Source organism: Lytechinus variegatus, chromosome 2 (assembly GCF_018143015.1).
Source record: "Lytechinus variegatus isolate NC3 chromosome 2, Lvar_3.0, whole genome shotgun sequence".
NCBI lineage: Eukaryota > Metazoa > Echinodermata > Echinoidea > Temnopleuroida > Toxopneustidae > Lytechinus > Lytechinus variegatus.
The window spans coordinates 22,143,161-22,157,230 of NC_054741.1; the positions used below are offsets into that span (position 1 = coordinate 22,143,161).

At 36.1% G+C, this 14,070-nt stretch overlaps 1 protein-coding gene across 1 annotated transcript in view; it reads right to left on the bottom strand.

Annotated features, from left to right (window-relative positions):
• The window catches only part of LOC121407575 (palmitoyltransferase ZDHHC3-like), a 101,578-nt gene that overhangs the window by 61,933 nt on the left and 25,575 nt on the right, over positions 1-14,070 (bottom strand). The window contains exon 3 of the mRNA XM_041598716.1: positions 10,311-10,496. Coding sequence (XP_041454650.1) covers positions 10,311-10,496 — 186 coding nt within the window. The remainder of the gene's footprint in view (positions 1-10,310; positions 10,497-14,070) is intronic.

Below are 14,070 nucleotides of genomic sequence, written 5' to 3' on the forward strand. Positions count from 1 at the left end.
CCTGGATCTTTCCATTCCAGTTTTATGTGACAACAGAACTGAACTATTTAGAATGATAGGAAAAATCTTTAAGAATAGGTTCTAATAAACAAAGTGCATTCAAATATAAATGGTATTGTCAAGAGAAAAAAATACAAATTTTATAGAGCTTTGAAAAGGAGTCCAACCCACAAGCTAAACTTGCTATTTGTTGGCTCCTCTCTATTTCACTTGGTCGTCTGTTGAATGTTTTGAATATGATTTTTTTATGAAATGAAATTATAAATAAGTGCAGATACTTTTAAAACAACTCATAACAAACATAGATAGCCTTTTTTTGTCAGCCTTCATGTACATGGATACTGAACTGATTGGCTCTTTTCCAAAATTTGATCTTCCGGAAATAGAAAAGGACAAGTTAAATAAGAATTGAATGTACAAGGATAAACATTCATGAAATTATAGACATATTGTGTTTACATCCAAAGATCGTGAACATATCATCATTCATTCTTAAGTACCAGTATAAATGAAGCTTGACTGATACCTTCCTTGCAGAGAAGCCCTTCCTACATTCTAGGGAAGGAGCAGACTTTGAGTATCAACGCCTCCCGCATGAAAGAGTATCGACCCAGGACTAATGTGAGGAGAATGACTAGAGGCCGCCAATCAATAGAAAAACAATCAACGCTAAGTGATCCCAATGTTTCGACACTGCCGTATCATCGTCACCATTTACTTCTGCCTCTGTGGCGATAGCCGCACCATCTCAACCCTAACAAATGCCACGATTTTCTTTTCTACAGGCCTATCGGTTTCTGTCCCTGAGCCTAAAACTGGCGAGTTGACCCGCATCATGCTTTCTAGCTTAATTTTAGGAGCGAGCCCGGAGGATTTGTTTCTGTGTTTCTGCTCGAGTGAAGGAGCATCAATAATTCATCAGTCTAGATGAACTTGATAGGGGCTCTAAGAAGAGTCTCTTTAAGCAGTCACCCAAGAGTCCAGGTGTGCAGATGTCACCCTCAGAAAATATGGCACCTTGATCATTTGGGAAGTCTGTTCTCCTTCTTTGACTTTATCTTTGTGGCTTTCTTCTATGCTTTAAGTGCCTTTCAACTCTTCAAACCATCATACAGATCTTGCATAGTATCATGCTTAAAGACATATTCACAACAATAAAATCAAGCCATAAATCAATTGAAATTTGATTAAAATTTAGAAATCAATATACTATATGAGTGGTAAACTTACACAAAAAGGTAGCTGTTGAACTTAAAATCTGTCATACATGATAAACTTACTCCAACTCAAATATTTTTAACACATCCACTTCTTGACAACTTTTATCACATCATAATTAGGTAATATCATTTTGTTATGTTTTTATTCAATAATTACATTGAATTTTTCATTTTTCATTATTTATCAATCTAATTAAATTCCCAAACTCAAGCAACTCAAGGAACACCCTAGCTGTTTTATACACTCTCCCGGTTTTGCACCAGTCTTTACTATTAAGGTAGCATTTGAATTATTCAGTGTTTACGTGTGCTACAGGATATTCCATGTTGCCATAGAAATTAAGCATGAGCTCCTGTTGCTATGGAAAGAAATTCTTCCATCAGCAACATATGCATAAAGATCCGAGGGCACTTTAGAAGAATTTGAAAACTCGTTGAATATCATATTTCATTGCTCCACTTACTAATGACAGGCCAAAGTTAAAAAAATTACAAAAAATGAGAGTAGAGTCTATCTTGCTGGATTAGATTCAAGAATTTTTAGAATGGCTAAATTTCATATTTCCGTGATCCACTTCCCATTGCAAAAGTATCAAAAGGAAAATATAAGTGTGCTGCAGCAATAACCTTCCCCTTCCCCCCCCCCTCCAAAAAATATCAAATGAATAAATAAAAAAAAAAGGTTATACATGTACATGCAGATTGGTTATAAGTGAACAAAAAGAGTGGAAACAAAGATTTTCAATGGATAGATGACAAAATGAAACATAAAAAGAGGTAGGAATGAAAATAGTGAAATTGACACCACCATAACATCAGTGTATATATAGCTTGTCAGTGATAATAAAAACTTCCAAATAATGTGCAAAGAAATTGAGGGCCCTATTTCGCAGTCAGGTTAAACTTAAACCACGGTCTAACTCGGTGTTAAAATTATGGGAGCCAAAATCTCAAAAATTCTGTTTACATCATATACATGTATTTGTTATGTTTACTATATTGTTTCTATTTGCTTTCATAATGAAGAAAAATACTTCAGTTATCCTTCCCAGCAATTGCAAATGATTTGAGTGACATGTGAGTTAATAAAAGGACTTGCACTAATAGAGATTTGTGCCCCAATCGGCTATCCATCTACTTATACCACAACTTTAAACCATGATTTGATTTAAACCCGAGTTCAGAATACCGGCCATGTTTTAACATCTACTGAAGATAAAAGATAGTTGGGGAGACCAGGGGGGTGTTTCACAAAGATTTAAGTATGACTTAGAGTCGCACTTAAATGCCTAGTTACGCGCAGTATAAAAGGCATGACAGCATTGGTCAAATCATGCCAAGAGGACGCGCACTAGTGCGTATTGATCAATAAGATTGCGCATTGCATATCATGTACGCGTCGACATTTAAGTGCGACCTAAGTCATACTTAAATCTTTGTGAAACACCCCCCTGGGGAGTAATTTATCAAGTTTTCTCTACTGAACTTGTTTTATTTCAGTAACCAAGTGTACTCATTAGATGGAAAGGAGCTAATCTGACCCCTTATCAAACCCCTCCCATAGTGAGATGAGGGACCAGTCCCAATGGAGCGAGATTTCAATCCTACAAGAGCAAACCTCTACATTTTTTGGGAGTGAAAGTGTGCATCTTTTTTCACACTTTCACTCCAAAAAAGGCAAAAACTCATTCTTGAAAGACTAAAACCTCACTCCATCAGGACTGGTCCCTCGTCTTACTCTAAGAGGAGTGTGGTTAGGGACCAGGGGCCCGTTTCATTAAGAGTTACAACTGTTATGGCAACTACCATGGCAACTTTGATTATGATTGGCTGCTGAGCCCTGTTACCATGGTAATTGCCATAATTGCAAAGTTATAACAGTTGTAACTCTTTATGAACGGGCCCCAGATTAGTTCATTTGCTTAAAGAGTAAAATTTTCAGTGCAATCACTCATGGAATACTACCTTGTTCTTTTACCTTGAAATGTATATTCCATTATTATTAAGACTTAAGATGCTGAAAAACTTTTAATATCACTATAAAATAAAAGCTTTATTACATCAACTGATCCCAGCATTTTCATAAACCCACTCTTTTCTAATTTTCATTCCTAATGAAAATGCAAAATTAAAATGCAATAATCATGTATTAAAAATTTCATTTGAATTTGAAGGAAATAAATGAATATGACTATGTTTAGGCAACTAAGTCTCATTCTTTTCTTATATACATTCAGTCTATACATGTACTAGACATGATGGAACTTGCATATCATAGATTTTCCCGATTCTCTGGGTATTACAAAACCAATTTCCAACATTGTTCTCAGGTTTTAATAAGGGGGTTATTGACTCTCTAGCTTATCTGCTCACTTCGGGGAAAACCCCTTCCAAACACAGTAACATATTATTCATCTTGATTATAAAACTGATTTCAAATGAGATTAATTTAATGCAAGAAGAGGAGCAAATTACAAAATTGCAATATTGATAAAACATTACATCCCCTTCATTTACAAGAGAAATCCCCCCAAAAGTGTTAGAAATTTATATTGCAAGTTTTGTAGAAAATCGTATTTTGCTTTCATAACACCTTTTCAGTGGTACCCTGCATCTTATATTATCTTTTAGTAATATCACAACTGCCCCAAAAGCTTCTCCTTTTCTAAAACCTAGATCTTTCTCAACATATTTCAGCCAGTGTCATATTTTATGCCTCTTATAATTTTTTTCCAAAGAAGCATACTATATCTGATGATGAATTCAATGCACAGATAGTCAGAGTGAACTACCCTTTAAAATAGAGCTGGATCACATCATGTCCTTTATAGGGGCCATTAATGTAGAGCATACATTATGAAAGATGATAGATGGGTTATGAAGGGATATGTGACAAATTACCAGGGCTTATTAATTAGGAAAGAATAGATGTAGCTAGTCCATAAATTTCCCATCACTCACGATAGCATGGTCCCACAGCTTTCATCTTTAATGTGTTGAATATGGTTATAATTAAACACACAAGGTTAGACTTTATTTCATGATTAAAAAAGAAAAATTGAAAGAAGGAATTTAAATTACAATACACTTATCAAGATTTCCCCTACTTCTCTTCTCCTCTGAAATGCATGTAGGAGATTGCTGGTTTAAATTCAATGCAAATTCACATGAATATTTTTTGCAAACATTTTTCATAGTATTACACTAAACGTCTTCACCAAAGTCATCTCCAAAAGATACCAACTCTATAGTACAGATTCCTTTTCACAAACTGAAGCATTGCATGAAACATCTTTTCAGTAACGTTCATTGACAGATAAATGCTCCCAGCCAATCACATGCAACAATTTCAGTAGCTTTCCACAGTTATCGGACATAAAAACTGTTTTATGAACTTTACACAAGGAGAAATAACTCTGACGCTGAAGGATAATCATTTATTATATATTTAGATTCAAATCGAATTGACTATAAACATACCAAAGAACATGAAACTATCGAATTGTATACACAGAATTAGCATCAATATTGTATAGATATATCTAAACTGAGATGAGCTTTCCTGGGGTTTCCTGTAAGGCGAGTAGCCATACCAGGTATCTGGTTTCTCGAATAGCCTGGAAAAATCCAAAACAGGGAGCCTCGGGAGTTGTATAATAGGATTGAGCAATTTAGCGTGAGTTACCTACGAAGAAGCTGAGAGGGGTAGCTGTTTACTGTAAGGTGAGAGGAAAATCTTGATTAATAAATAGGATCTCCAAGGGCTGTTTAGGTAACAAGATGCTTGCTATGATGTGCACCATGGGACCATGATATCCGATAACAGTCTTTTCCCCAGTTTAATCATGAGGGTAAAATGTGATTTTCTTCAATTTTCTCAACTTATTGATCGTTGTCTATGACTAGTGATAGTGATTTTCCAAACTAGGATGAAATTTACACCTCTTATTGTTTGCCTTTTTTCTACATAATGTTTCTATCATAAATATTGCACCCACATAATTGGGAGAGTATAAAATTGTATGAGTAATGCATTCATCAAAATCAAATCAATAATCAAATACAAAAAGACATTTATAAACTAGATCAAAGGAAAGAGGAATTACCATTGCTGCTACATTTTCAAAAGATATCAAACAGCCGCACTAAAACCAAAAAGTCTATAATCTTGCAACTTATGTCATCCTCAGACTTTAAAGTCACAAACCATACACATGCTTCACAGACAAAATGCAATGATAATGCAAGTGAGAAATCAGAATAAGAAAGAATGATTTATGATCCAATCTTAAAGTATGAACATTTGTAAGAATGTGATCAATCTTCAGGATGTACACCTGAAAGATGGCACATGAACAATGCTAGAATGCAGGAGGTTGGATTCATGCTGCCTCAAAGCTTTCAAGGTACATGTATTAGGGCATACTGATGGGAATTCAAGGTAGCAAAACTTATATGATGAAGTTTAAGAAAAATTATTCTTGCTCAAATCCTGATGAGATGCTTTTGACAGCAACCTTCTATGGCTTTCTTACTCCTTGCAGACCAATATAAAGCATCAATGGGTGAATAAATTAGTCAAACAAGCAAAGTCTGATGATGTTTAAAGCACTGAATAGAATCAAAGACAATTCAATCTAAACTTGCAGTTTAAAATATTATACAAAAACTTGCACTTTAATCTCAAATGAGTACTGTTCACAGACACTCTTATGAATACAATAGTCATCCATGTAGCTGATCACTGCAAATTATTTTTACGGTTCTATACAAGTTATTTTTCATGTGTAAAAGGGCCCTCTTTCACCGAATAGAATCATCCATGACCTCAAAGCATAGCAAAGGGTTGTCACCAATGATGGGTGATGTGGATCACTCTTCATCTTCACTAACACTATGAACATACAGATGCACTCTTATCAATCAAGTTGGGCAAATCCGAACCCTTCAAAGAGGTCCCCTTACGTACAGGACAAAGACCGCAAATCGCTGGAGTTCGGTGCTTGATCTATTTCTTACGTTTACCCATCACCTCCTGAGCAAACGTAACTTGGTCGGAACAGTGCATCCGAAAAAAGGGAGCCAATCTGACAGGGTCAGGCTGAATGGATGAGGATGAAATGAACAAACTGATAGTTGATACCGCCAAGAATAGCTCTACCACAGATGATAGCAGGGGGTGGTTGGGAGTTTGAGCACTCTGGCTCAGGTTTGGATGTGGTTGGACCACTTCTCCACTGTTATCATATCTTGGGAGGAAGAAAATTGAATAAATGGTACTGTGGGGGCACCATGGTGTAATGGTTTATGACTCTTGTCTTTCAATCTGAGGGATGTGGGTTTGATTCCAAGCAATGGCATGTCATCCATTTACACACATTGTGCTGCACTCAACCCAGGTGAAGTGAATGGGTTTAGGAATTTATTCCTTGAAACGCAAAGTGTAACAGTTGCTCTGCTAAATCCAGGGTAATTATGCTGCATTACTGTAGTGCTTAGAAATATCTGAGAAAGTCAGTGTTAAACGCTCTATAAGCAAATATACTTATCATTATTAAAATTACACGCACACGTTCATCTCAATAGCTATTTCAATTTAAGAAGAGAACATACAGTAGATAAATCTAATGGATTGTGAAATCATATTAATACAACCTACCCGACGAGGTCTTAAAACAAAAAATCTTTTATTCGTGTGTTTTTTAATACTTGGTATTCTGACATTATTAAGCAGAGCAGCAATATTTTTTAACAAAACCTTTTCAAATATGGACAGTTGCAGTTAAACTTATCAATAGGCCTACATGTAGTTACAGCTACCATTACAAAGATGTAGGCACAAAATCATGAATCTCTTAAAATATGAAGGCAGTTGGTATTTAATAATTGATCTTCCTCAAATGAAACATATTTTGTATTAGATTTTTTTTAATATTTCTTCTTTAGTTGTATACTTGTATTTAGATATTTGCAGTAGTACACAAATGAGGGACATTCCAAAGCATAACCTCACTGCTAAAACTTTTTGTTTGTTGTCAAATAGTCGTTCTTTTCAGGTCACAGATGATTTAAAAACTCAAATTTTATATTTTAAATAACAATAGTTTAAAAAAACAAAGCACCTACATTGTAATATAAATCATATTTCATAAAGAGACCCGACAAAAGATATAACTTGGAAAAATCTGATTGGTTCTGATTAATAGTAAAGCATATTTTTCATGAAGTTTAATTGCTGGCGGCAAATCAAAGGTATGCAAACATGTAAGCAATCAAGTAGTATTTGACATCCTACAGATCTATGTAGGCTACATAATTGCACTCATTAAGTGCTAAATTACTGACAAATTCCTTGGTCATAAATGAACTTGAATCTGACCCTCTCAATTCTTGGCTGTGTCTAGAATGATACCAAGCAGCAATTAAACAGTAGCGGCATGCTGTCTATTGCTCATCATCAGAACAAAATAAGGATGCTCACGACAGTTTTACTCTTTATTGATTTTTATTTCATACCGACATGGACCACAAGGGGACAGATTTCCAATTAAATGCCATCTAGTTCACTGAAGTTATTAAATAAAAAAACTTGTTGTGTTTTCCATGACAAACCCATTTGGGTGATCTCCTTGATGATCCGCTTTTCCAGACAGCGTAATGTGTCTCCAAGGCCTCCTCCATAGATGTTAATCAAAAGATCTTCTTTCACAGACATGAACTACTAAAGTGAAGTTCACACTGAGCTAGAGTATAAAACTAAATTCAAATTGTACCTGTAAATTTTCTAAAAATACATTGTTCATATCTTTTTTATTATGATAATGCAGAAATGTGGACAAACTCTTGGGTTGGGAAAATTTGTTGAAAAATAAAAGTAATAATAATCCATGATTTTTATTTTAATGGTAGGCCTATCAGACTTAGTATTGTGGTCAGAATTATTCCTAATAATTATGCTTTGGAGATTGGCCCCAACCTAATACTTGTAAACTTAGTATAAACATGTATGTATGTGTATTTCTTTTTACTTTTGGCTGTTATTTATCATTTCACATACTCATTTTTAAGGTATCTTATATGTATAAGTTATGTATAAGTTATGTACTGTGTTTGTTATGTAGCTGTTACTTATATCGAAAATGTACATGAAGTTTTATACTACTGCCCTGCATGGACAGTAATGCATCATGGCCTGAGCCTATCTTTATCTTTATTTTGTATTGACTTTGTAAATTTCTTTCCTTTATTGTGATTTCAACAAAGTGATATCAAATCAAAATAATAATAACAATATCTAAGTAACCACTGTATCCATTTCAGTTATGAAATGACAAATGATTGGTACTACTTTTCACACAGTCAATTTCAATTCAAGTATTTATTTCCAAATTCTTTTTAAGTAAATTATTGGAAATATATACCTGAATTAGAATTGAACGATTGTTGCATAAAGTCTAAATCATGAACTTGATTTTTTTTTTTTAAACTTACACTTTCTCCAGTGTGACATCTTTCTTTCTTCAACTTTGTAATATCAGGTAAAGAAAGACAAAAGTGTATGGACACAAAGCAATGAAAATCATCAGAACATGGAACATACTGTATTCTTGATTTTCACTACTGTTAGGACTCTCGGTAAAGTGATAAGAAACCTAATGGAAATATCTGAGACAGGAACAGATGTTTTAGCAGGCAACATTGACTTTGAAGAAATAAAGTAATCCTACAGCCTTACTACTGGTGAATTAGAACAGTGTACTTTCTCAGAAGCAGCGTTTTTTTTGTTTTTTTAAATAATGATAAATAATATAGGATTTGTATAGCGCATGTATCCACCTTGTTAGGTGCTCAAAGTGCTCAAATATTACCCCGGCTAAGCTAGTCTACCGATTCTGGTGCGCACAGCTTTTAGAGGAATTACTTCCTGCCAGTACTCATTTACTTCACCTGGGTCGAGTGCAGAACAGTGTGGATACATTTCTTGCTGAAGGAAAACACGCCATGGCTAAGATTCATAATCAAGACCCTCTGTTTGAAAGGCGAGTGTCAGAACCACTAGACCACAATGCGCCCTTTTGCCCTTGTCATTAAAATCGCCTCATTACGTAATGCATGGTAACTGAAATACACTGTACCATGATGCGAACAAGATTCTGCAGGAAATCTAAATCAAGGCTACAATGGTAGTTACCATATTTAAAAGAGTCACCATGACTATCACTTTTCCTAGATTTATTGCCACGATATGCCATTTGTGTGACTTGCTCCAAACATTGCTTTTCACACAGGGATGTTTTATGAAGCTATTTGTCATTGGTTTTCACTGACAGATCTTTGAGTTTAATATAGGTTACTGATATCATTGCATCTCATCTGCCTGACTGAAATAATTGTTTGAGAAAATAACTGACAAGACAGTTTTTATGAAACATTATCTTTCTTAACATTACCTTGAGAGTGGTTTTCTACGAATCTTACTTTCCTCCTACGATGTAGATCTTGATGAGCCTTACTTTGTTACTTGACTGACTTGACTCGTAGCTGAAAACCTCCCCCATGAGTGGAGATTGTGCATACATTGTATGTGAGTAAGCCCAGATCTGATCATAAAATCTGGTAAAAATATATCTGTAAAGATCCTTACAAAGGCATATGCAGATGCACTTTTCATCATTGCTGTATGTGGACCACAGAAGAGAGGCAATAGCTCAATCGGTAGAGCAGGAGTTTCATATTCTGGTGACCCAGATTCAATTCCAACTTTGTGTGCTAGCTCCCTTTGGTAAGGCATTTTTCCTCATTACCAGAGCACCATTATGGTAACTTTGCCATGCAATGGTAACTTGAATTGAATCCTTGGTTTTGATTGGCTGTTGAGCTTTGTTACCATGGTAGTTACCCTTGGATGGCAAAGTTACCATAATAGTAACTTTTATACTACAGGTCCCTGGTCCTGAAGAGAGGACCTTATGCCTTAAGTCTTCTGGTTGCTTGCTTACAAGCATTCACGCTTTACTAGCAGTTGGGTAAACTAATCACCACCACCAACATCATCAAAAAAGACTTCTAGCACAATAAATCATCACTTACTGGGTCTGTGAGCATAGATCTGGCGTGAGAGACTGCAGCAAAGATTGCAAACAAATTGAAGATGAATCCATGGATGACTGTATAGGGTTGGATACCTGATGGCAATAGCAGCACCACGTTGACAGCAAACTGACCATAACCAATCAATAGATAGGTCATCACAGCACAGATGATACCACAAGGGTCCTGTAATTACAACAACAACAAAAATCTAAAAGAGTGAAAACTTGAACATCTTTTATATTCATTTAACCCATTAGATAGGTAGGTTATCACAGATAGGTCATCACAGCACAGATGATACCACAAGGATCCTGTAATTACAACAACAAAAATCTAAAAGAGTGAAAACTTGGACATCTTTTATATTCATTTAACCCATAGTTAGACAGAGCTGATGGAGGTAAAAAAAAAGAAGAAAAATCATCTTTAATCCTCAAATTGGCAATATTTATTATTCTTAAACATTGAAATATAAATGCTACATGAATGAAATTGATATTGTAACTGTGAGAGGCATATCAAAGTGAAAACTGGCAATATCCAAGTAGTTAAACTTGTTTTACTTTCATTTCAACATCTTATATTATGCATGTATTATAATAGACTCTAAGTTTTCAGTGCATCCTCCTCTTTCTTCTCATGTATAATATTAATCCCTGAATTTGGGTAAATTTGGTTCCATGGCGACTGCTGAAGAGTCTCCTAAAGTTGAAACTGGAGAGAATGTCAGTATAAAATTTCAGACTATTCCCCAAACCTGTCTTATGTCTCCCACTTTCTCTCTCTCTCTCTCTGATTTCTATACCCCCAATAAAACCATTTATGTCTGACACTCCAAGACAAAGGTTAATAGCATCATGGGTCATTAGAGCATGTATCTATGACAGCAAAGCAATACGGTAATCCTGGGTTTTAGGGGCGTAAAATATCTGTATACATTACCGGCCTCTAACTTCAGCCACAGCATCCCAGCATAGTATGGACGGCTAAAAGGGCAAATATTCAAATATGATTGAGCTGTTTTCATCAATTTTGTCTCGCAGGTTATAGCTGGATGAGTGGATCTTTTCTTGAAACTTTGGCATTAGGGCAATCAAGTTTCACTGACCGAGTTGAAAGTCACATGATCAAGGTCAAAGGTCATTTGGGGTGAAAATTTTAACAAAATTATTGTATTTTCCCCAAGAAATTTGACTACCTTTAATATCAGCTTATTGCTGGTAGCCTGAACAAGGTTAAAGGTCATCTTAATTCGAAGGGAATTGGCTTGAAGGGGGGGGGTACTTCCAAAAACCCTACATTTGAGTGGAGAGAGGATCAAATTGGCATATATATACTACCGAATTGTACCTACTGGGTTTTAGGGATATAAACTATGTTTTTGGCTGGGGGTGGGTATAAACCCTATGATTTAATTGGAGAGGGGATGAAATTGGCCTATATATATTCCTATATTGTACCTACTGGGTTTTAGGGGTATAAACTATTTGTTGGCTTGAAGGGGGGGGGTACTTCCACGAACCCTACATTTGAGTGGAAAGGGGATCAAATTGGCATATATATACTACTGTATTGTACCTACTGGGTTTTAGGGTTATAAACTACTTTGTGGCGGGGGGGGGGTATAAATTCTATATTTAATTGGAGAGGGGATGAAATTGGTCTACATGTATATATATACTACCATATTGTACCTACTGGGTTTTAGGGGTATAAACTATTTTTGTGCTTCAGGGGGAGGTATACTTCCAAGAACCCTACATTTGAGTGGAAAGGAGATCAAATTGGCCTATATATATTGCACCTACTGGGTTTGAGGGGTATAAATTATGTTTTGGCTTGAAGGGGGGGGGGGTGTTCCAATAAAAACTACATTTAATTGGAGAGGGAATGAAATTGGCCTATATAATATATATCTATATACTACCGTATTGTACCTACTGGGTTTTAGGGGTATAAACTATGTTTTTGGCTGGGGGTGGGTATAAAACCTATATTTAATTGGAAAGGGGATCAAATTGGCCTATATATATTGCACCTACTGGGTTTGAGGGGTATAAATTATGTTTTGGCTTGAAGGGGGGGGGGTACTTCCAATAAACCCTACATTTAATTGGAGAGGGGCTGAAATTGGCCTATATATATTCCTGTATCTTACCTACTGGGTTTTAGGGGTATAAACTATTTGTTGGCTTGAAGGGGGGGGGGTACTTCCACGAACCCTACATTTGAGTGGAAAGGGGATCAAATTGGCATATATATACTACTGTATTGTACCTACTGGGTTTTAGGGGTATAAACTACTTCTTGGCGGGGGGGGGGGGTATAAATGCTATATTTAATTGGAGAGGGGATGAAATTGGTCTATATATATACTACCGTATCGTACCTACTGGGTTTTAGGGGTATAAATCGTGTTTTGGCTTGAAGGGGAGGTGTACTTCCAATAAACCCTACATTCGAGTGGAAAGGAGATCAAATTGGCCTATATATATTGCACCTACTGGGTTTTAGGGGTATAAACTATTTGTTGGCTTGAAGGGGGGGGGTACTACCACGAACCCTACATTTGAGTGGAAAGGGGATCAAATTGGCATATATATATATATACTACTGTGTTGTACCTACTGGGTTTTAGGGGTATAAACTACTTTTTGGCGGGGGGGGGGTATAAATCCTATATTTAATTGGAGAGGGGATGAAATTGGTCTATATATATATATACTACCGTATCGTACCTACTGGGTTTTAGGGGTATAAATCATGTTTTGGCTTGAAGGGGGGGGTGTACTTCCAATAAACCCTACATTTAATTGGAGAGGGAATGAAATTGGCCTATATATATTCCTATATTGTACCTACTGGGTTTTAGGGGTATAAACTATTTGTTGGCTTGAAGGGGGGGGGGTACTTCCAAGAACCCTACATTTGAGTGGAAAGGAGATCAAATTGGCCTATATATATTGCACCTACTGGGTTTGAGGGGTATAAATTATGTTTTGGCTTGAAGGGGGGGGGGGGGTGTTCCAATAAAAACTACATTTAATTGGAGAGGGAATGAAATTGGCCTATATAATATATATCTATATACTACCGTATTGTACCTACTGGGTTTTAGGGGTATAAACTATGTTTTTGGCTGGGGGTGGGTATAAAACCTATATTTAATTGGAAAGGGGATCAAATTGGCCTATATATATTGCACCTACTGGGTGAGGGGTATAAATTATGTTTTGGCTTGAAGGGGGGGGGGTACTTCCAATAAACCCTACATTTAATTGGAGAGGGATGATGAAATTGGCCTATATATACTCCTATATTGTACCTACTGGGTTTTAGGGGTATAAACTATTTGTTGGCTTGAAGGGGGGGGGGTACTACCACGAACCCTACATTTGAGTGGAAAGGGGATCAAATTGGCATATATAATCTACCGTATTGTACCTACTGGGTTTTAGGGGTATAAACTACTTTTTGGCGGGGGGCTGGGGTATAAATCCTATATTTAATTGGAGAGGGGATGAAATTGGTCTATATATATACTAACGTATATTACCTACTGGGTTTAGGGGTATAAATCATGTTTTGGCTTGAAGGGGGGGGGTGTACTTCCAATAAACCCTACATTTAATTGGAGAGGGAATGAAATTGGCCTATATATATTCCTATATTAATTGTACCTACTGGGTTTTAGGGGTATAAACTATTTTTGTGCTTCAGGGGGGAGGTATACTTCCAAGAACCCTACATTTGAGTG